This window comes from Manis javanica, chromosome 3 (assembly GCF_040802235.1).
Source record: "Manis javanica isolate MJ-LG chromosome 3, MJ_LKY, whole genome shotgun sequence".
In the NCBI taxonomy this organism is placed as follows: Eukaryota; Metazoa; Chordata; class Mammalia; order Pholidota; family Manidae; genus Manis; species Manis javanica.
The window spans coordinates 160,732,503-160,756,656 of record NC_133158.1 but is presented as its reverse complement, the minus strand read 5'-3'; the positions used below and the strand labels follow the sequence as shown (position 1 = coordinate 160,756,656).

At 41.6% G+C, this 24,154-nt stretch overlaps 1 protein-coding gene across 10 annotated transcripts in view; it reads left to right on the top strand.

Annotated features, from left to right (window-relative positions):
• Window positions 1–13,957, top strand: part of LOC108400766 (lariat debranching enzyme-like) — a 58,884-nt gene extending 44,927 nt beyond the window's left edge. The window contains exons 3-8 of one of the 10 annotated variants that reach the window (XR_012129467.1): window positions 1,528–1,972; window positions 2,538–2,651; window positions 8,979–9,055; window positions 9,524–9,669; window positions 11,887–12,006; window positions 12,128–13,957. Coding sequence is in view for 2 of the 10 variants with exons in the window: in XM_073232243.1 (XP_073088344.1) it covers window positions 1,617–1,972; window positions 12,128–12,317 (546 nt within the window). In the remaining 8 variants the exon portion in view is untranslated. The remainder of the gene's footprint in view (window positions 1–1,527; window positions 1,973–2,537; window positions 2,652–8,978; window positions 9,056–9,523; window positions 9,670–11,886; window positions 12,007–12,127) is intronic. The other 9 variants (XR_012129466.1, XR_012129468.1, XR_012129463.1 and 6 more) reach the window with 9 other exon arrangements.
• The last annotated feature ends 10,197 nt before the right edge of the window (window positions 13,958–24,154 follow it).

Sequence of the window (24,154 nt, the reverse complement as noted above, 5' to 3'; positions counted from 1 at the left end):
TAACACACCACTGAACCTACAGTCTATGCTAAGGGATTAAATGTTCCCCATTCAGGTAATCGCTGGGTGCAATATTTTGGTCACAAGAGCCCTTTCCATGAGACCTTCCACCCACTTCCTCTTGCCCCCTTTCCCGTGTTCTCCCATTCTCAGGGGACAGGAAGCCCACCTGTGAATGCTCCCTTGCGCCCTCTGGCCAGCCCGGCGGCCATGACAACCTAGGGACGGTTGATCCAGCAGTGCCCTAGTGGGAGATGCGGCCGTTTAGAGCATTGCTCCGCTCCCACTCCGTCCCTTTCCTGAGGAGTCTCTTCTATGGGGGCTATGAACTTCCCTGATCGCTTACCCAACCAGCTAAACAAACAAATGCTTCAAACCCTCCTTTAAGAATCTTGGCTTCCTCCTTTAAGAATCTGCAAGTGTCTTGTTTTCCCACTTTGTCTTTCCCCTCTGGAGAATGTTGATTATTTATTCTGGAAGTTGCTGGAAGAAAAGACTCCTGGCTTTTGAGTCTCCAAATAGCTAATGACTACGTGTAGGGTTAGGGAGAGCTGAATATAGCTGAGACATGCCTCTGGCCTTCTGGCTGCTGAGAGACTCCACCAGGGTGAGAGGGAAGCAACACGACACACAGGTTAATATTTACAGTAAAAGTCAGAACGTGCAAAACGCCATGACACAGTGTGACAGGTGTACAAAGCAGGGACAGATCACATGGGGAGGCAGGAAAGCTTCCCTGAGAGGGTCCACTTGGACCTGGAGGGGGGAATTTCCCTGAGGAGAGCAGACTGGCTAAGCGGAGGCACTAACACAGGAAAGCCCACGCTCCAGGGAAACAACACTGGGAGGGAAATGGGGGATGTAGTTTAGTGCAGGTGTCAGCAAACATTTTCTATAAAGGACCAAAGAATGGATATTTTAGGCTTTTCAGGCAACATGCTTTCCATCATGACTCAGCTCCATCACTGTAACATAAATGCAGCCATAAACAATATGTAAATGAATAGATATACCTGTGTTCTGGCTGTGGGCCAGAACAACAGGCTAAGGAAACTATAGGCCCTGAGAAGCCATCAGAGGTCTGTGAGCAGGAGGATGGCATTGTAACATTACCAAAGCTATGTATTTGGAAAGGAATCTGGCCCTTAGGGTAGTACTAGAATTGGAGGAAGTGGAGTTGAGTGTGGAAAACACAGCTGGGAGGCTGTTACAGTGTTTTGGGTAAGAGGCCAGAATTAGGGTACTGAGTGAGAGTAGAAATGAAAAGGATAGATTTATAGGGCATGGCAACTGAGTGGCTGCTGAGAGAAATGGAGAGAGCTAAAATTGTTTGTATTTTAGGTGTCTTTTAAGAAATCTTTTGATTTCTGATTCAGGCAATTCTTTTTGCCTTGAGAGGTTTCGTCCTAGGGAATTAGCCAATCTCACTTGCGCAAGCTGTGTAGCTTGGTTTAATTTTATCAAACTGAACTCCTTTCTGGGGATTTAAAACAAATTACTCTGGTTTTGATTTTTATCATCTGTCAGACTGCTGAGATTCGAAGAGCCTGAATCTATTTGAAAGTTCTCTGGCATCCTACTGTTCATTTGGTTCTTCCCGATCCTTCTCTCGCGAGATGTGGAAACCGGAAGCGATTTATATTGCCGCAGCATCAACCATCCTGTGGCTGCGTTACTGTTGGCGGGAGCAGGGCGACGCGTCAGGTCCTCGCTGCTCGGCCCGGGCCGGCGCTGGTCCAGCGAGCTGCAGGCAGCTCCCCGCCGCGGGCGGCAGGATGCGGGTGGCTGTGGCCGGCTGCTGCCACGGCGAGCTAGACAGGATCTATGAGACGCTGGCGCTGGCCGAGCGGCGCGGCCCCGGGCCGATAGACCTTTTGCTGTGCTGCGGCGACTTCCAGGCGGTGCGCAACGAGGCCGACCTGCGCTGCATGGCCGTGCCGCCCAAGTACCGCCACATGCAGACCTTCTACAGGTGAGGGGCGCGGCTCGGACCTCGGACCCGGCAGTGCGAGCGTGACTGGCCAGCAGTGGGGAGGGAACCTTGACGGAGGTGACTAGCTGGCTCCTAGTTCCCGTCTTTGTTCACGCTGCGTCTCTAGGAACTGACGATTAGGAAATGTCACTTCTTTCCAGTCCCCTTACCTGTTCAGGGAGGGATCGCAGGCTGAGGGCAGGATCTGGAGGAAGAAGCTGACGGGTTAAGGACTCTGGCACTAGTTCGTGTAATTATCCAGTGCTGTGAGCTAGTCTGGGTTCTAGATTCTGGGGTAATAGCAGTGAAATGACAAAGTCCTTGACCTCTCTGAACGTACACTGGCTTGAAACCGCGGTGGCAGCCCTTCGTTCTCAAGGGAAAGATGGCAGTTCGTTTCGAAAGCGCTTTTTAACTTTTATGATGAGCTCAGCTTTTCCTTTGAGACCTTATTTTGCTTTTCTGCAATGCCTAATGGTATAGGAATGCCTAGTTGCTTTTCTCTGTGCTTAATTTCTGTTATGCCAACCGACAGCTTTATTCTCGTGTTCTGGGTATTATTCAGGAGAGAAGAAGGCCCCAGTTCTCACAGTCTTCATTGGGGGAAACCATGAAGCGTCAAATCATTTGCAAGAGTTACCCTATGGTGGCTGGGTAGCACCAAACATTTATTATTTAGGTATGTGTTCTTGGGTTATTTCTTGGTTTGATGGGATGTAAGAGCCTGTTAGGATATATATACCAGCTGAGCAGCATGTGGAGATATATGATGTTTTGGGAATGTCTCTTAATTTAAATAGTTAATCATGAAAATTTAATTAAAGTAATTTAAGTCAGTAATCATGAAAATTATGCCCTGCTTCATCTAGTGTTTTAAGCAATGGTTAATATAACTGCAAAGACCTTGTACACTATTTGCAATCCTTGTATTTTTCTTTCCTACTCTTTTTATTTAAAAAAAAAAACTTAACCATTTTATAATGGAATTTGTTAAACACTCAAAAATAGAGAACAGTAAAATGAATCTCTCTACCTGTTAGCCAGCTTCAACAACTATTATTTTGCCAACCTTATTTCAACCTACTCCCCCCTAAAGTTTTTTATGTGAGGAGGAGACTGGAGTATTTTAAAGTCCTGCCCCTCAGATGATTTCACCTGTAAGTACTTAAGTAAATATTTTTAAATGAAAAGAATTTGTGAAACTATCACAGCTACAGTACCATTATTATACCTAAGTAAAGTGATACTACTTCCTTATATATTGTCTCATGTTCATGTTCAGATTTCCTGATGATCTCTCACAAAGATGTCTGTTTTACAGTTGATTTGTTCAAGTTGGATCTAAACAAGGTCCACACATTTCATTTGTCATGATTCTCAAGTCTCTTAGACTGTAACTGCCCTTTTTCTCTCTATCCTTACCCCCATGCCACTTATTTGTTGAAGAAAGTGGGAAATTTGTCTTGTAGAATTTCCTGCATTCTTGATTTAGCCAATTAAAATTCTGTGCTTTGTTTAACATGTTTGTTTTATTATCCTCTGCATTGCTTATAATCTGCATTTCGATTTATAGATCTGATTAGATTCAGGTTCAGTGTTAATCCCTTTAAACTATACAGTCTTGTCTGTAACTGTTCATGGGTGTTTGTAATGATGATGCAGTAACTTGAGAAATTTAATTTCTTTATTTCATTACTGAGTGATCATCTTTTGACAACTACAGTATGGTGAAAAGGTGAAACTGTCTGAAGATGATCAATCAGAAATAGAGAAACTATACTTCTTTATACCTTACACCTTTTAAGTCCCAGATTTGTAACACAAATCAATCATAGGAGTTTTCCCCTATTCCTCTCCCCACCATATTCCATTAGATACCAAATGATGTCTGTTTCCCTCAACACACACTGTCTCATTTGTTCCTTTCTTTATGCTTAGTCTCTTGTCTGATGTACTTCTAGGCCTCCCCTCCCTGGTCTTCCTTATGCATTATTGACACATTACTGTGTGAAAGAGTAACCTCATCATGATACTTAATTTTCAAGTTATTTTAGGACTATGTGAGATCCTAGGCCTCTAAATTGTTCAGTTAGTAAAGTGGTTACTTTTGCCTATAATAATTTTATTTAACTGTGATTTTTCAGGTTTGGCAGGTGTAGTAAAATACCAAGGTGTAAGGATTGCTGGTATCTTTGGTATCTTTAAATCTCACAGCTATCGAAAAGGTATTGTTCTGAGAATGGTTTTTAAACAGTTTTAACTTTCATGCCCCAGAATAACTTAAGCATCAAGTATAGTTTGACTTTTTCACTGGATTCTTCCATGAACTGACCAATTTATTCTTAAATTATGCTATAAATATTTTATACGTGTAAAAATATAGAGAACACTGGAACATACTACTTGTGCGTCTACCATCTAATTTTTTCAAGTCTTAGTACTTTCCCATTTTTAGTTTTGCTTTTTTAAGAAATAAAGCAATACAGATACAATTGAAGCTCATTGTTTATCTGTCCTCAATCCCACCATCTCCTTTTATCTTTTCCTTTCCTCACTATTTTGCTTGGAAGTAGTCACTGTTATGAATTTGATGTTTATCATTCACTTGATTATTTTTTATCATTACTATATTTGTAACAGCTTTAAACCATGTAGTATACAGTGTGTTTTAAACTTCATATAAATATCATTTTACTTGTGTCTTTCTGCAACTTCTTTGTTTAATGTCTTTGAAAATCCATGTTGATCCATGTAACTAATTATTAATTTTAACTTGTGAATCATACTCCATTGTATAAGTATACACACTGTCTTTATTCGTTCCACTGTATCTGAATGAATTGTACCTTGATATTAAAGTTAAAGGAGTAGTTTGGATTCACATTGGTTTCAAAGTTTCATGAAGTAAGTTGGCAGCTAAAACATATCCTCACTGTTAAATCACAAGTCTGTTCACTGTTGCCCTGCTCCCTTTGAGTCCAAATTGGTGGCATGGGCATACAAACGTAGGCCATCTCCTACATGGCAGCTGTGGATGCAGATTCGAACCAGTCTTTGGAGGACAATTGGTAATTTCTGTGGAAATGATAAAAATAGTCTGATCCAAGAGTTCTGCTTCCAGGAATTGAATCTACAGATATATTCTGCAAATGCAAAATGATGTATGCAAGTTTATTTTAGTCTTGTTTGTAACAGTAAAAGGTAGGAACTAGTTAAATGTATCATGCTATAACTGTACAATATAATGCTATAAAGCCTTTAAAAAAGAGTCATATGTTCATACCAGTCCTTTTCCACGTCTGTGTTACGTGCCCTCTTCTGTCTTAGGGCTTGGTTTGCTCCTTTTCCCCTGCTATCTTCTGTCAGCTTCAGAGACTTGTACCTCTGAACTGATGGGATGTTGGTTCCCCTTTCTTGCTCCTCTGCTTCCTCTGACTTACCAGTGCTCTGTTTGCCCCTTCTCAGCACAAGAGATCACCGTCCCTGAGAACCGCCCCACTGCCCAACTCAGCCTGTGACCTCGGTGCCTTCAGCCCCTCTCAGTCCCGTCCCACTGTGTTGAGACCTGGTCCTCAGAAGGACATCTTGAAGCCTGGTTCCTGATCCTTTATCCTCAATGTGCCTTACTGTTTTCAGTGTCAGTTTTTTACTACTTCCAATATGACCTGCACAGTGATACTCCCCCACCCATGTTTCTTCCTGCTAGTTCACTTTTTGTTTTGAAAAGAGACTTTATGTATACTTTACTCACTTTTTTTTTTTAGAACATGAAAAAAATCCATCAGTAATGAAATACAGAAAACATAGTTTACTCTATGTCTTATCACCTTCTTTACATATTCCAGAAGCCTCTAGTGTACTTTTGTGGCTTTTTCCAAAATCCCCTTGCTACCCTTTCTTTCATTTTTTTTTTTTTGGTATCATTAATATAAAATTAAATGAGCAACATTGTGGTTACTAGATTCCCCCCATTATCAAGTCCCCACCACATACTCCATTACAGTCACTGTTCATCAGTGTAGTAAGATGCTATAGAGTCACTACTTATCTTCTCTCTGCTGTACTGCCTTCCCCGCACCCCCCCACTACATTATGTGTACTAATCATAATGCCCCTTTTTTCCCTTATCCCTCCCTTCCCACCCACCCTCCCCAATCCCTTTCCCTTTGGTAACTGTTAGTCCATTCTTGGGTTCTGTGAGTCTGCTGCTGTTTTGTTCCTTTAGTTTTTGCTTTGTTCTTATGCTCCACAGATGAGTGAGATCATTTGATAGTTGTCTTTCTCTGCCTGGCTTATTTCACTGAGCATAATACCCTCTAGCTCCATCCATGTTGTTGCAAATGGTAGGATTTGTTTTCTTATGGCTGAGTAATATTCCATTGTGTATATGTACCACATCTTCTTTATCCATTCATCTGATGGACACTTAGGTTGCTTCCATTTCTTGGCTATTGTAAATAGTGCTGCGATAAACATAGGGTTGCATATGTCTTTTTGAGACTGGAAAACTGCATTCTTAGGGTAAATTCCTAGGAGTGGAGTTCCTGGGTCAAATGGTTTCTATTTTGAGTTTTTTGAAGAACCTCCATACTGCTTTCTACAATGGATGAACTAGCTTACATTCCCACCAGCAGTGTAGGAGGGTTCCCCTTTCTCTGCATCCTCGCCAATGTTGTTCTTTTCTATGTTGGCCATCCTAACTAGTGTGAGGTGATATCTCATTGTGGTTTTAATTTGCATTTCCCTGTTAATTAGCAATGTGGAGCATCTTTTCATGTGCCTTTTGGCCATCTGCATTTCTTCTTTGGAGAAGTGTCTGTTCATATTCTGTGCTCATTTTTTAATAGGCTTATTTGCTTTTTGTTTGTTGAGGTGTATGGGTTCTTTATATATTTTTGATGTTAACCCCTTGTCAGCTATGTCATTTACAAATATATTCTCCCATACTGCAGGATGCCTTTTTGTTCTGCTGACAGTGTCCTTTGTTGTACAGAAGCTTTTTAGCATGATGTAGTCCCGTTTGTTCATGTTTGATTTTGTTTCCCTTGCCCGAGGAGATGTGTTCAGAAAAAAGTTGCTCATGTTTATATTCAAGAGATTTTTGCCTATGTTTTCGTTTAAGAGTTTTATGGTTTCATGTCTTACATTCGGATCTTTGATCCATTTTGAGTTAACTTTTCAGTATGAGGTTAGACAATAATCCAGTTGCATTCTCTTGCATGTAGCTATCCAGTTTTGCCAACACCAGCTGTTGAAGAGGCTGTCATTTCCCCATTGTATGTCCATGGCTCCTTTATCATATATTAATTGATGTTTATGCTTCGGTTTATATCAGGGCTCTCTAGTCTGTTCCATTGGTCTGTTGTCTGTTCTTGTGCCAGTACCAAATTGTCTTGATTACTGTGGCTTTGTGGTAGAGCTTAAAGTCAGGGAGTGTAATCATTTCAGGATTGCTTAGGGTATTCAGGGTCTTTCGTGGTTCCATATGAATTTTAGGACGATTTTCTCTAGTTCATTGAAGAATGTTGTTGGTATTTTGATAGGGATTGCATTGAATCTGTAGATTGCTTTAGGCAGGATGGCCATTTTGACAATATTAATTCTTCATATCCATGAGCACAGGATGTGTTTCCATTTATTGGTATTTTCTTTAGTTTCTCTCATGAGTGTCTTATAGTTTTCAGGGTATAGGTCTTTCACTTCCTTGGTTAGGTTTATTCCTAGGTAATTTATTCTTTTTGATGCAATTGTGAATGGAATTGTTTTCATGATTTTTCTTTCTGCTCATTCATTGTTAGTGTATAGGAATGCCATAGATTTCTGTGTATTAATTTTGTATCCCACAACTTTGCTGAATTCAGATATTAGATCTAGTAGTTTTGGAGTGGATTCTTTAGGTTTTTTTATGTACAATATCATGTCATCTGCACACAGGGACAGTTTAACTTACTTCTTCCTTGCCAATCTGGATGCCTTTTATTTCTTTGTGTTGTCTGATTGCTATGACTAGGACCTCCAGTACTATGTTGAATAAAAGTGGGGAGAGTGGGCATCCTTGTCTTGTTCCCTACCTTAAAGGAAAAGCTTTCAGCTTCTCGCTGTTAAGTATGATGTTGGCTGTGGATCTGTCATATATGGACTTTATTATGTTGAGGTACTTCCCCTCTATACCCATTTTGTAGACCTGCTAGTTCACTTTAAAAAAAAAACTTTATTGGAATATAATGTGTACGTTATGAAATTCACCAGTTTAAATGTATAATTCAATGATTTTTAGTGAATTTCTGGAGTCGGGCAACCATCCCATAATCATTTTAGAGTATTTCTGTTACCCCGAAGCAGCCTTTTTGCCTGTTTGCTATGAATCCTTGTTCTCACCCTCAGGCCCCAGGCAACCACTACTGGTTCTGTTTTTCTATAGATTTGCCTGATCATTTCATATAAATGGAACCATAAAATATATAATCTCTGGCATCAGGTTTCTTCTTTCATTCATGTTGTAGTATGTTTTAATATTTCATTCTATTTTTTTGTTGAATAATATTTCATAATTTTGTTGAATGTATGTATCACATCTTCTTTTGGTGTTGTAGCTAAAAAATGTTTGCCTGACCCAAGGTTATGAAGATTTTCTCCTGAGATTTCTTGTAAAAATTGTATAGTTTTAGCTCTGCTAATTTACTTTTGAGTTCTTCTGTTATCCTTAATTTTTGTGTTATGTAGTTTGATTTATGTGTGTATATGCTTTCATTTATCAACCTTGTCATCTCCATCATCAGCTTCTGCTTTGACTTTTGTAAGGAAATTGAAGCCCAGAGAATTTAGGTGTTTTACTCATCATTCCACAAGTTGGTTTAGAATAAACTTGTTTTGCAAAAGTGACAATTGTTCCGTTGACACAAAACTCAGGGGTATGTGTAATTAAGATTATTTCCATCCTGTTCAACATATGAATTACTTGTGATGTTCTAACGTTCTTTCTTAAATTGTGGTTCATGTTGTCTAGGCCAAGGATAAAGGACAGACAGCCAAAGCAACCAAATTCTTAGCCTTGGAAATATGCTTACCACACAGAGACTTCAGGTAAAAAGAAAATTAAATAACTTTGCAAGAGTCTTACCCTTCCATTGATTGAAAAAGAACATTAATTTTCCTTTCAGAATTTATTTGCACTCTTTGTAATTTATGTATTAGAATTCTTTGAGAATATTTAAGTTACATTAATATTTTTAGGCTACTCAATTCCTATACAATTTTATTGTTATATTGAAATTCTTATATTTAAAAAATTTTACTTTTTACTTTTTTTCTTTTTTTATTTAAGTATCATTGATATACAACCTTATGAAGGTTTCACATGAGCAACATTGTGGTTTCAACATTCACCCATATTATCAAGTCTTCACCTCCCCCACCCCCATTGCAGTCACTGTCTGGCAGCATTGTAGGAGGCTATAGAGACATAACTTGTCTTCTCTGTGTTATACTGAAATTCTTAGAATATGAAAAATAGATATGTTTTTCTTAAACATTACTTATTTCTTCCTATAGGTAATAGAAATAGAACATGACCCCAGTGCTCCTGATTACTTGGAGTATGATATTGAGTGGCTTACTATTCTCAGGGCTACTAACAGTCTTGTTAATGTGACAGGGCGCCTATGGAATATGCCTGAAAGTAATGGCCTGCATGCAAGGTAGGTTTGACCTTGTTTAGGATTTGCCCTCTACGTTGCATGCACAATTTCTGTCCCCTCCACTTTTTTTTTTTGAGTCAAGGGACTTATTGTTACATGAGTGTCAGAACAGTTCAAGGTTTACTGACTGGTATGGAAGTAAAAGTTTTCCATCTAAGGGATAGAAGGAAATGGACTATTGGGTACCAACCCAAATAAGCATATAAGTGAAAAAGTGTACATAAAACTATAATATGGTGGGGATTTGGTTCACACATTAAAATAATTTATACTTATTTTTGGATGTGAATTAAGGACAGCTTTTCTTGAAAATTTTTTTTTCAAAATGGCTCTTTGCTCAATTAACTGTAATTTACTAAATGGAATTTTGATATATGGTTTATATATATATATATATATTTTTTAGAAGTAAAAAGAAACACTTTTATTCAATTAGCAGACATTAAATTTTTACAGTAGATATTTTTTAACCATACATTAATTTTTGGTTGTCTTGAACTTCATGCCAGGCACTGGGATAGGGGTTTTCATTAACGCATTTTTTACACAAAATCATGCTAGGTAGGTGTGGTGATCTCCAGTTTCAGAGAAGATACTGAAACTGAGAGAGTTTGTGATTCTCCTCATTTTTTACCCAGAATTCCCAGGTGCCTTTTTACTCTTGACTCCTCAGTTTCTTTCATTCCATTCTTTGAGGCTGATGCTATAGCATTTTGTTGCAGGAGGTCACACATGAATATTCTTTCCTGTCTTTGTATCTGCGGATTCTTTCATTCCTCACAGCTTTCCTTCAGGGCCATTAAAACTCAAGTCTCACGTTTGATGGAATTGACTAAAATATATTTAAACACCATTGCCATCCAAATTATTTATTTTTATTTATTTTTTTTTGAGAGGGCATCTCTCATATTTATTGATCAAATGGTTGTTAACAACAATAAAATTCTGTATAGGGGAGTCAATGCTCAATGTACAATCATTAATCCACCCCCAGCCTAATTCTCGTCAGTCTCCAGTCTTCTGAAGCATAACGAACAAGTTCTTACATGGTGAACAAATTCTTACATAGTGAATAAGTTCTTACATGGTGAACAGTACAAGGGCAGTCACCACAGAAACTTTCGGTTTTGATCACGCATTATGAACTATAAACAATCAGGTCAAATATGAATATTCGTTTGATTTTTATACTTGATTTATATGTGGATCCCACATTTCTCCCTTATTATTATTATTATTTTTAATAAAATGCTGAAGTGGTAGGTAGATGCAAGATAAAGGTAGAAAACATAGTTTAGTGTTGTAAGAGAGCAAATGTAGATGATCAGGTGTGTGCCTGTAGACTATGTGTTAATCCAAGCTAGACAAGGGCAATAAAACATCCATGGCTGCAGAAGATTTCTCTCAAAACAGGGGGTGGTGAGGTTCTAAGCCTCACCTCTGTTGATCCCCAATTTCTCACCTGATGGCCCCCCTGCGACTGTGCTGTCTTAGGTTGTTCCTCCCTTGAGGAATCTTACCCGTCTCTGGCTAACCAGTCATCTTCCGGGGCCATACAGGGAAATGTAAAGTTGGTAAGTGAGAGAGAAGCCATATTGTTTGAAAAGGTTAGCTTTTTACTTCTTTGCAGATTTATGCCCTGTGGCTTCTATGCCCAGCATTTGTCTTGAGGTATCTTTACCACTTGGAGGAATTATGATACTCGGTGAATTCGATATGAGGCACGAATTCTATTTAAGGGTTGTAATTAGGAAGGAACAGAAAAGCTATAGAGGTAGCAGACAGAAGAAAACATGGGAAGATTATTTCTTTGACATATCTTCTTGTAGAGTAACTTAAGCATGTATAGGTCTTAAACTACTAATTAAATTGCGCACACACATTAACATAATAGGAATACAGTTACATAACCAAAGCAGATCTATAATTACCAGCCATCTCCAGTGAAGCCAAGAAAACCAGTCAGGCACCCTAGGCATTTGTGAAAATTTGTCTATGATATAATGGATATTGTCCAACTGTACTTGAACAGTCTGAGAGAAATCAGACAAATTAAAACAACCCATTCCTGGGAACTGTTCACATCCCATATGTTCTTTTAACAGTAGATAGTCTGTAGTTGTAAGATTTTGGAGCGCTACAACTTGCACTTCTAATTCTTGGTTGAGTTCTGACAGTATAGATCCAGTCAAATTTGTTGTTTTACTGTATGCACAGGCCAGCTTAGATATCTCCTTCTTCATTTCAATGGCAAGTCCAAGAACCGGTGGGATGAATGCAGCTACAACTGCAGCATCGCCTGGATCTTTGTTGAGGTTTTTTGATGATCATCTTCTGGTATGAGTCTTCCAGAGTGGTTTATATTTTTATCCTTGTACTTGAGGTCCATAGTTAGATTTCATCATTTATTGTCTGAGGCTGATAAAATATAAAACTCTGTTGTTTTGGACTTTTATAGGTGGGATTATAGTACAACTGAAGAGACAATGAATGAAGTATTGGAAAAATTAAATCATGACCTCAAAGTTCCATGTAACTTTAGCATAACAGCTGCTTGTTATTACCCTGGAAGGCCACAAATACAAATGCAGTTGGTTCATAGGATCAGTCCTCAGAAAACAATCTTGTGCCCAGCTTGGCATCACTGACCTTAATGTCAGACTTTAGAAGGCCAAGGAAGAACAGCCCTTGTGTGGCGACTGAGGAGCTGGAAGACATGGAGAGTAACGACTCTGTGGAAGACCCTAGTGAATATAACACAGACACATCTGCCCTGTCCTCCGTTAATCCAGATGAAATAATGTTAGATGAAGCAGAGGAAGGGGAAGATAGCACTGTAAATTCATATAGTGACATGAATACACCATCGGTAGAACCTTCTTCTGATCAAGCTTCTGACTTTTCTGCAAGCTTCTTTGATCTCAGGATCTGGCCCGGTTCCATGATTGTATCTTCTGATGATACACTGGGTTCCCCAGTTGGCAAAGAGGGGAAACCTGGTGAGGCTGGGGAGTCGAGGGATGGAAAGGACTTACCTGAGGTGCCATTGAAGAGGTTGAGTGATGAACATGAACCAGAGCAAAGAAAGAGAATTAAGAGGAGGAGTCAAGCCATCTATGCCGCAGTGATGATGTGATGTACCATAAGGCTGTTTACTCGTCTAAGTATTTTATGTAGATACGTGATTTTTGAGACCATATTTTTAGAGTTGGATTTTTGACTCAAGATTTAACTTTGTAATAATGAAGTTATATAAGAGAATTTTCGCAAGATATCAACTTTGTCTTTAGGCCTTTGTATGTTTCAGATAACTATTAAAATTTCATATGTTTACAGATTGAATACCCTTATTTTGGAAGACATACATTATCCACTTTCATTATTTTCAGCACTTACTGAACACCTAATTTGTACCAGGTACTCTTTTATAAGATGGCACTATAAAGATGAGTAAGACAGGGATTTTTGCCTTCAAGGAGTCACTACCATTAAAAGTACTTTGATGTGTAAAATATGGCATATTTATATTTTGTTTTATAAAGGTAGGTCATTATTGTATATATAATTATGTATGCTTCCTTTTCATTTGTTATAAATATTTTCCTTAGCTCTTAATGTCTATCAATTGAAATTGAAGGTGGTAGATAAAACTTCAGGAAATAAATTACTTTGAATACTAAACATTGGTAAACATAAAATCTTACACTTCATTGCTGAAATTAATATAACCCTGTTGATATATTTTAGCTTTAGCTTTAATTTTAATGTAACTGTGCAGGCCACTTCTGTCACAGTTCAAGTTCAGAATTAATTACTCTCAGGGATCAAGGTGCTCAAATGCTGCCCTCATGCTGCATAATGGATTGCTAGTATTAAAGTACTTTTAAAGATCCATGTGGAAAAACTGCACCTCTGTCTCTGTTTAAAATGCCTCGAACACCTGAGGAGATGGTCACCCTACGCTTTGTATCTGGAGTCATGGAATGCAGAGACTCTTCCAGGATCTCATCATCCCACAGCAGCCAAATCCAGGAGCCAAGCAAGGAGAATGATGCAGCAGTTGGCTTCCATCTTGTCAGCATTTGACTTGGAAAAGTCTAGGACTTCACTGCCTTCCGCTTGTTGTTTACTTTCTTTTTGCATTGAGTATTGACTTCTCTTATTTTAATTCTGTTTATTTACATAAAATATTTAAAAGCTACAGATTTCCCTCCATCACTGATTTAATTGAATCCCATAAATTCTGAGAGTGTTTTCCCAAAAATTCTTAATAAAGTAAAAGCAGAAAGTACTTAGATGTAAAATGAATTATAAGAGTTAATAAATGGTAGTTAAAGTCCTCTAGTTTACCCAATCAAGAAAAACTAAGCACAAATGCCACAAACTAACTACAAGGGAGAAATAGCCATTGAAGCAGGATACTCAATCAAACAAATAAGCCTAGGATTACTCTGCATAGCCTGATGCAAATAAATTTTCCAAATGGGCGATTAATCTCTTAGGAAAATACAATTTACTGAAATTCATAATGGTTGAGATGAAAAGTGAAAAAAATTTCCATAGAAGTAATGAAGAAAGTTATCAAAGGATTATTCTCAAAAAAAAAAAAAAGAAACCTGGCCCAGATGGTTTCAGTTGGAAACCATCAAACTTTCTTGAGGCCAGGTAATCCCTAGTGTTGCATAAACTTTCAAAATATGTATCCAGAAAGTTCAGTTTCTTTTTATGGAGAAGTATAACATTTACACAAACTAAATCTGATAAAGATAAAGATTGCATAATAAAACCACAAACCAATATCACATGAATATTGGCACAAAAGTCCTAAACAAAACACTAGCAAACAATCTATAACACATTTTAAGAAGATGCAGCCCGAGAGATATAAAGCTGTATCAATATTAATAGTCTGTGTAATTCATATAGAAATCTATAAGGACAAACATGATTAAGAGGCCTTTAACAAAATTAAACACCCATTTCTAATTTTTTAAAGTAAAACCTAGCATCTTTTTAACAGGAAAACACTAAGCATTCCCATCAGAGTAAAATCAGTGCAAGGTGCAGGAACAAAACTAGCATATCCACTACTTCTGTTATGTTTTAACATTGAGAAGCAATGTTTAACATTGAAACTGCAAAGGGATCATGTTAAATGTATGTATCATATTATATATGCACATATATATATGAAAAACTCCAAATAGATCAGAGGTATAACTGAAAAATGACATAAGCACCAGATAAAAACAGGTAAATTTCCTTAAAATCTGGAATTGAAGAAGGCCTTTGTAACTACATCTGCAAATCAAGATACAGTGAAAGAAAACACTGATACATTTTGATTATATACAAAAGTAGATAACTTTGTGGCAAACAAAATGTTATAAGGTAAATGACAAATGAGAAGAATATATTTGCAACTCATATCACATAGGGCTTATCTTTGCATAATATAAAGAACTCTTTATACAGACCCAGTAATTCTACTTACAGGAATAGGTCTAAAGACACATCTCCACAAATAAAAGCACAAAAGTATTCATTGGAGCAGTACTTGTAATAACAAACTATTGGAAACTATGTAAACTTTCACCAGGTGAAGACTGGTTGACTAAAACACCTCATGGAATAATACACACCTGTTGGACATAAAAACTTGTACTTGAATTTTGAATGTTCATAGCAGCATTATTCATGATAGCCAAAAACTAGAAATAACCTAAATGTCCATCAACTGATGAATGGATAAATAAAATGTATATCTACACAATGGACTATTATTCAGCAGTAAAAAAGGAATGAAATACTGACACATGCTATGACATGGATGAAATTTGAAACATTATGCCAGAAGCCAGACACAAGAAAAACCACATGTATGATTCCCATTTACATGAAACGTCCATAAAAACAAAAGTAGATTATTGATTTCTCAAGGTTGGGGGACGGGAGTGTGGGGGGTAATGATGAATAACTGCTAATGGTACAGGGTTTCTTTTAGTTGACAAGAATGTTCTAAAATTAGATAATGGCAAAGGTTATACAACTGTGTGAATAAGCTATAAATACAAAGGTCATTATTGTATCATTTAAAAGAATGGGAGAGTTCCATTAACTGATACGGAGTGACTTCGTGGTTAAAGAAAAAAAAAATGAGGTGAAAAGGCTGGCCAGGATCCTCACCTGACCCTAAACTACTTGATGATGTAACTGACCTACTGCTGGGCTACTGCTTCCACACCCGTAGGCAATGAGTTTTTACTGACTGAGTTACTATATAAAGAGCTCTGCCCAGTGCGCTGGATGGAGGCAGAAATGGAGGAGGATTACAGACGTAGTTCTAGTGCTGGACCTATTGGGGGTAGAACAGCTGGGTAGTAAACCTAACTTGACCCCAAGACCACTGACATTCCTCGGTCTCACTGAATCCATAGTGAGCTTGCCTGGGGCTGAAACCCTCAGGCAAGACAGCAAGACATGAAGCTTTTACACATTTTAGCAAAAAAACATAAATCTGTAAGGAATTGAGACAAAGAAAACGTAGGTTTGGGGGATTCAATTAGTAAGGAATTCAAAAAGCATTTTGGATGGGGTAGTAAATTGGTAAAACATGGCAAGGCGTCTTTGGCCTTGAAGTTCCTGACTCTGACAATAAGGACATCTCTTAACCTCCAGGAGCAGGGAGGGCCTCTTTCCCGGCGGATTTATTTCCTGCTTTCAAGGCGAGGACAGAGGGCAGACAAAATCCTGCCTGTATCTGCTGTTTCTCCAGTGGTTTCAATTCAAAGTAATCAATATGCCAAAATGGCACATTTTGGGGCAGCCTGCCCTTGGTCTCATATAAGGCAGCTATTACATTACATTCCTACATAACAGATGGGAAACTGAGGCTCTGAGATTACATACCTTGTTCAAGAACACAGAACTAGTAAGTGAATTTGTAGGGAATTGAATGCAGGGCTGTTGCAAATTCTGTGCATGAGCCACTGTATCTTATTTCTAAATCTCAAGGAACTTAATTCCTTCTGTCAATAGAGGGTTTTCCAAAGGATTGCCTTTTGTCAGATTCTGTGTTACCTGAGGTAGAAGTCACACTGAAGCCATGGGGATATCATGCTACACATCCCTTTATTTGTCTTATACAGAATTCTATTCCTACCGAGCCACGTGGATTTCCCATGGAGTTTCTACCAAGGTGACGTTATCTCTGCTTCCTCGTGGCAGTTGGTTTTGGTGACTGGTTGATTATTTTTAAAGCATTTATGATCATGGACTTAAACCTTAGTGTTAAAGTTTCTCCAAGTTTTCAAACGTTATGTTTCAGAATACTGTGAGTGTCACCTCCCCTGACTGGTTAGGACCAGGTGGGAGATGGGTCCTGAAAGTCCAGTGAGGGCGTTGGCCATCTCTCCGTGGATGCAGGGAGCACCTCCAAGCACCTGACTGTGAGGGGCCAGGCCCTCCGAGGAGAGAACAGGTTTAATCCCAGGAGGAGTTCCTGCCTACTGGAGCTGCAATCTGGGCCTGGGGAGCAATGCTCAGAGCAAGGCACACAGACTCCCAGCTTCACACCCACCTGGCAGGTTCAATACTCATGAGTCCTGGGAAGCTAAACAGAAAAGCCAGGGGAAACTAAATGACTTTCAAAATGCTTCAAGACCACTTGCTCTCTAAGGATAGCTCAAGACACAGCTTATACAGATGCTGGGAGATGTCTGGCATAGAAATATGGAAAGAGATGACAGAAGCTGGATTTCTTGTTTCCAGGCAGTACTTTCTCCAAGAAGGCTTTTCCTAGGATTTATTCATCCCTATACACTTTGGCATGATAAACAGCTTCATGTAGCCAGCTGAGATGAGCCATCAGGCCAGAATCAGAGTGGTGGATGTGGTCCACACAAAACTGCCTTCAGTGAACTGTGCATTGTCATTATGCCATTAGGTTGCATTGACTGGGCTTATAAGAACCAGCACTTCCCTCCCACCCCAACTCTGTAACTGTTTTTATTGAAGAGTACATTAATATATTTAAGGACACAGTCCACTTTCTATGCCATATAATTCTTTCATAAGGATCCAGAGTAAGTCAGCCAATACATATCTCTTGAGTGCTTGCATGCCAGATCCTATGCCAGTATTGGGAATACTAGCATATTGGAAATAGTGGACAAGGAACAAAGAACAAATTAGAATGAAGCTTACAAGAGAAGGAAGATACATATTTTTCTTAGTTCTCCATGTCAGGCAAAGCTGTTGCTCTCCTGAGCAACTTCCTTGCTTTACTCTGACTACTAGGAAGCTAAGAGCCAATTTTTTTGACTCACCTCTAGCAATTGAACAGGACCTCATGGAATGAATTGTTACTGAGGCCATACCTCTGGCTTCATGTTATTTTCTCTTTGTTTTCTTGTATTTATCATTGTGGGCCACCTCATATCCCTACTATCTTCTTTTTAAAAATAGGATTGCTGTAATTAAATAATATAAAGGCCCAGCAGGTCCTTGGGACCAGAAGTCAGAAGATTCTGATGTAGTTTCTGGAAGTCCGACTGACTAAAAAGGTGTACTAGCTAGTGACAGCAATCCTGGCTGTGTCGCTGATGGCATGAAGGGTTACAAGTAAGCAGTCCAGCCAGTGGTGGTGATTAATAAGTTCAGGGAAAGGTGTGTGTGAGCCAGGAGGTCATCAATGCTGATGTGCGGGCTGGGCAGGAGTTCCTTAGGACTACTGGCTGACTAGATGTGAGAATTTAAAGGTGGGAATTCAAAAGAGAAGGCACTGCTCATGGAGAAGGGCAGACGAAGAATAAGATACAAAGACAAAGCATGAATGAAACCAAGTCTGTGATTAGGAAGGAGGCATCAGGTCAATTAGGAATTTTTGGTTTTAAGTACCAGAAACTGATTGTGACACACTTAATGGGGAGGAGGGAAGAATTTGTGGCTGCATTTGCAGAACCTCACAGAATCTAAAGAAAAAGCAAACAATAGGCTTGAAAGGGGCAGAGTCACTTCTGAGAGGATAATTAGACATCTCTCTAGGGCTCTGCTGTTGTGATGAGAAGGCAGCAACTATTTTCTGTCTTTTGATCTCTCTGATGAAGATTCAGATTGCCTGGCACAAAGAAGGAGCTCACTACAGATAGATTAAATGAATGAATGGAAATTTCATGGAGAGAAAGTCTAATTTGCTGAGCTCAGGTCATATATATGCCCCTTGGGAGGATGGGAAGGATAACTCTGGCTCGGTCCACCAAAGTCACATCCAGTGGAGTGGGGTGCTTCAGACACTGTTCCTAAAGGAATGGAGAATGGATGGGGGGCATGCAGAACCCAAGAGGATGCCCACTATGGACAGCGGAGAAATGGTTGATGGACTAGAGAAGGTGGTGTCTCTAGTTATGGCAGGGGACCATCTGGTCCAGTCAGCTCATTTCTGTCTGCCAATGTCTGAAATGTGTGAGAGCCAAGTAGACAGCTGAGCTAGGTCTCAAAGGTAAAGTTGCAGGAAAGTTGAGCATGTCCAGGCAGTCTTGGGAGGAGGGTGGTGCTCAAACAAGGACACCACCAGGGCAGGACATTTGGTAAAGTGAAGTAAACCTGAGCTCATTTCTCCCATAATATCCCTTTTTGTGCTTCTTAACAAATCGCTTTTTAAAGTGTAATGTTAAGGAACCCCCCTCAGGTATTGTAAAGCAGGCACACCCCAATCAGTGGGCACCTCAATCTCTTTTTCAAGGCTCCAGCCCCACCAGCCCTCTTGATGTTTTTTAAACACATTGACCTCAGCCCCCACTCTGGGCTTCTGCACTTGCTGTACATCAGCATGCAATGCTTGGCCTTCAGTGTTCACCTGGCTGCCCCCTCCTCTTTACAAGGGGAACCTCCCTCCCCCACCAATTTAAAGAAACCGCTTCTAATCACTCTCTGCAACATTGATCTGTTTTGTTTCTTCCACAGCACTGACAATTCTTCAAAACAATCTTACCTGCTTAAATGAGCTTGCACTGAATGTCCCCCACTCTAGAGGGTAAATTCCACGAGTGTGGGGATGCCTGTCTGCTTCACTGGGGTATCCTGCTGAGTTAGCATCTGGCACCTTGTAGGTGCTTAATAAATATTTAAGTCATCCTTATATTCCTGGGATAAACCCAACCTGGCTATAGTGTGTTGTCTTTATTCCCACATTTGACTAGATTTGTTTTGCTGACATTTTATTTATAAGTTTTATGTATATATTAATTGGTTAAAAAGATCTGTTTTCCTCTTTGAAATCCCCCTCTAGTTATTATCACCTTAGAGTGACTTGGGGAAGTACTCCCTCTTTTCTCTGTTCTCAGGAAGTTTGTATATGGCAGAAATTACCCAGCAGAACCTTCCTTGAGAGCCTTCTGGGCCCATTGTTTTCTTATGGGAAGGTTTGAAATGACTGTTTCATTTCCTTATTAGTCATAAGACTATTTAGGCTATTTCTTTTTCTGACAGTTACAGCAAGTTTTTCTCTTTATTTTTCTTGGAACTTGACCATTTCATTTGTTTTAAAACTAAATTAAGTACAGTGGTTTACCTTAGGGGGTTCTTGGGCTCTGCAGTGGATTTGTGATCGTTATATAACTTAAAATCGTATGAAATAGGAAAGGGCCACCCTTGGACTAATGATGACAGCATGTTTTAAATCAAGGGTTATGATTAATTCAAGTTCATGTATTCAAATTCCCTGGAAAATTCCTGTAATCTATCTTGGTGCTCACGGGGAGATAGTTGCTGAAGGTAAATCTTGCAGGCCCCCAGTAACACAGACAGGCTTGGACAGGAAGCATCCAGGTGACCCAGCCTTACATCTTTTCCTAATTCAGACTATGGAGGAAGGTCCTGGAAGACCTCTCTGCCATATCCCACAGGCTGGGCATCCAGCATCAGGTGAAGGCGGCTGCAAGTTTCCAACAGTACTTCTCCACATCACAGGCAGCAGAGAAGAAAGACTGAGGCTCATCCTGGAAAAGATTGATTTGCAACAAACTAAAGAATGAGCTGAAATTAAGGACAACCCTGTGGCATGACTGGCTTCTCTGCCAGTGAAATTATTATGTGACTTATTATGCATCCGGGTCATTATCCATTACCCTAAAAGGATAAGTGGATTGAAATGAAAGGAATTTCTGAACAAAGGTAGGAAGGAAGGTATTATCAAGTCTTTGGATGTCACTAATTATAACGAAGTTTGGAATTAATCATGACACCAGTGCAAATGGTAAAATATTTGCAAGCAAGGAGAGGGGTGGAGATTGTGGAATTTGTATATTTATGCCAGTTGAGCACTCGCTGTGGGGGTGTCTGGAAAATGGATTTACTATTTTGCTAACTAGTAAAAAGTGTTACAGAATTACGACAAAAATGTTTCCACACAAACTTAAAAAAAAAGGGCTGTTATATCAAATAACTGCAAGTCTGAGTAATCACAATGCCAGAGACCAAATTAAAATAACTAGAAATTATTTTTTTGGAATCATGCTGAATACTAAGACTGAGATTTGCTTTCCTCCCCAGGGCCCTCTCTCTTCCATCAGTCTTTAATGTGCCAAAATAACTGGTTTTTGTGGGGAAAGGGTAGAGGGAATTAGGGACAAGGACAGGGGAGGGTCCAGACATGGAGAGATGGAAAGACTCAATTAAACTCTACCACCTTCTTCTGTAAATAGGGATTTAAAACTTCAGTCTATTAGTCTATCCCGCCCCCCTCTGACTGCTGCGTGAGAAACCTGCATAAAATTCAAGTTCTACTCTTCCTCCCACCATTCGTAAAAAACCTGTCCTAGAAACGCCTCATCCTTATATGTTTACAGACCACAGGGGAAAAAAAAGCTGAACTCAACCTGTGGCCTTACGGATTCTTCTGGAAGACATGGCTAAGTGAAGTTGTCTAAACGGTTTTCTACGCTGAAAACCCATATAAGTTCAGGTCACTTTCCAAAAGTCCTTGCATTCACAAAGATCTGTAAATCTCTCTAAAGAATAATGGCGCGAACAGCAATATTTTAAATTTAAAAGGATCCTTTGACTGAGAGAGGCTGCCCAAAATAGCACAAATGTTAAGTTTGCAGCAACTTTGTCAAACTTCTGAAAACTCCATCGGTACAGGAAGCGACAAAACGCCTCCACAATAGTAGCGCTTAATTTACCCGCCGTGGCTCATGAGTTTCCGGACTGATGGCAATTGGTGTAGATTTAGACACGGCCTCAACTGCTTGAGTCAGCTGGGCATCTAACACGCAGTCACCATTGAATTACAGGAGGCTATTATAATTGGCCCAGTTTAAGACTGAAATTGAGGCTATGGCTCAGTTCTCTCTGGGGAGTGGAGGAGAGGGAGAAGAGAGAGAGAGAGAGACAGAGAGAGAGAGAGACAGAGAGAGAGAGAGAGAGAGAGAGGGAGGGAGGGAGAGAGGGAGGGAAAGAGAGGGAGAGAGGGAGGAGAGAGGGAGGAGAGAGGGAGGGAGAGAGGGAGAGAGGGAGAGAGAGAGGGAGAGAGAAAGGGAGGGAGAGAGAAAGGGAGGGAGAGAGAGAGAGGGAGAGAGGGAGGAGAGAGAGGGAGAGAGAAAGAGAGGGAGGGAGGGAGAGAGGGAAAGAAAACGGCAGAGGGAAGGAAAGAGCGCTTTTCTCATCTTAAAAAAAAGTACTTAAACCAACTCTAAAGAACTAAAAAAAAATATGACTTTCTACTTCCAACAATGGTATTGCCTTTAGGGTCAGATCATTTGAGCTCGTTTCTAAAACCAAGAAGCGAGACAAGTATTTTGCGGTACATTAGAACAGAGTCACCGCCTCACCCCCCAATCCCCCACCACCCCAGTTCCCCTGGACGTGTCTTAGCGGACGCGTCTTAGCTAGCGGAGATGCGGACGCATGTGAGGGAGGCCAAGTAAAACCCAAGCGGCCAGGTCCACAGTGGAGTAAAGGGCTAGAAGACGCCCTCGCGCCCGCACCCCCACCGCACACTCCTCGGGAAAACTGAAGCGTCTTCTCTGACCCCGGGGTCAGAAAGATTTATTACTTCCTCAGTGAGGGAGAAGCCTCAGGCCATCTGGAGCGGGCTAGCCTGGAGTCAGAAGCCTGCGAGCGGCGCTTGGGGTCCTCGGTGGGCTCACCGGGCGCGGGTGCGCCCTCTGTTCCCGGAGGGGCTCGGAGGTGCCAACCCCGGGGGAAAAGCGGCGTGGGCGGCCGCCGGGAGATTTCTGCTCAAACTTTATCACCAACTATTTTCGAGAGCAATATATGTGGCTGAGCCTGGCAGCGGCACGCAGAATCCAAGTTTCTCAGTTCGGGGCGCCCGAACGCTCCGCAGCCGGCATCCGCGTCCGGGCGCTTTGCGCACGGATTGCTACGGCCTTGGCCGCGCGGAGGGCAGCCCAAGCGGCACGGCCGTAAAACAGCGGTGCATCTCCAACCTCCGTGGCGGCGGCAGTGGCAGCCGCGGGAGCCAGGCTCCGAGAGGGGGGCGGGCGCGGGACGCGCGGAGGAGGAGGGCAGCGCGGCGAAGGGGAGGAGCCGCAGCGACAGACGGCGGCGCGCACCAACCCGGCGTCGGCTGGCAGGAGCGGCGCAGAGGCTGGTCTGAGCGCGTTGCAGCCGCTCAGCGTAGGGGGAGTCGGGTAGCAGCATCTTCCCGGGCGCTGCTTTCGTGCGGTGTCGTCGTCGTCGGCGGGGGCTTCCTCTGCCCCGATACCTCTTTGGCCAAAAGCGGCTGGTGCCGGGGGCGGAGCGGCCAGGAGCGCTGCGGACCTGGGCTCTTTTGGCAAGAGCTGTGTGTTAGGTTCCGGGCCACTCAGAGGCTGCTGGCAGTGCCCGCCCGGGCATCCTCCCGGTGATGGGAGAAGCAGCTGCTGCCGCCGCCGCTGCAGGGTCGCGCTGCGCCCCATCCACCGCCGCCGGAGAGATGGGAAGCTTCGGGGAGCGGAGGCCGAGAGCGAGAGAGGCGGAGCCGCTTTGCCAGGGGCTGGGTCCTGTATAAGCCCCCACACCCCTCCCCCAGCCGGCTTCGCCCACCGGAGCGAGAAAGGAAGCTGCGGTCCCGAGGGCGCGGAGGAGATACCGCTGGAGCCGGGCGCGCTGGGCTCAGCGGATTGTGGAGCAGGGTTCCAGGCCCGGTGAAAGTTTCCCTTCCCGAGCTGCAGGGCGCCTGCTGCCCGGAAACTGCCCAGGGCTTAGGCTGCCGAGTCCCGCGGCCCCTTCTGAGGCGCTGGGACTGCAGCGGAAGACAGCGCGCGAGAAACCGAGGAAGGGGTGACAGCAGCAGGGACCGCGGGGCAGTGATCCCGGGCCGCTCCGGCAGCTCCAGGTGAGTTGGGAGCCAGGCAGGCCCGAGGGTGAGCGTTACGTAGGCGGAGGAGGCGGCTCGGGAGGAGGATTGGGGAGCATCGGCTTACTCGGCTTCCCCTCGCAGGTCCTTGGAGCCGCTGCCATGGGAGAGCCAGCCCTGGGCGCC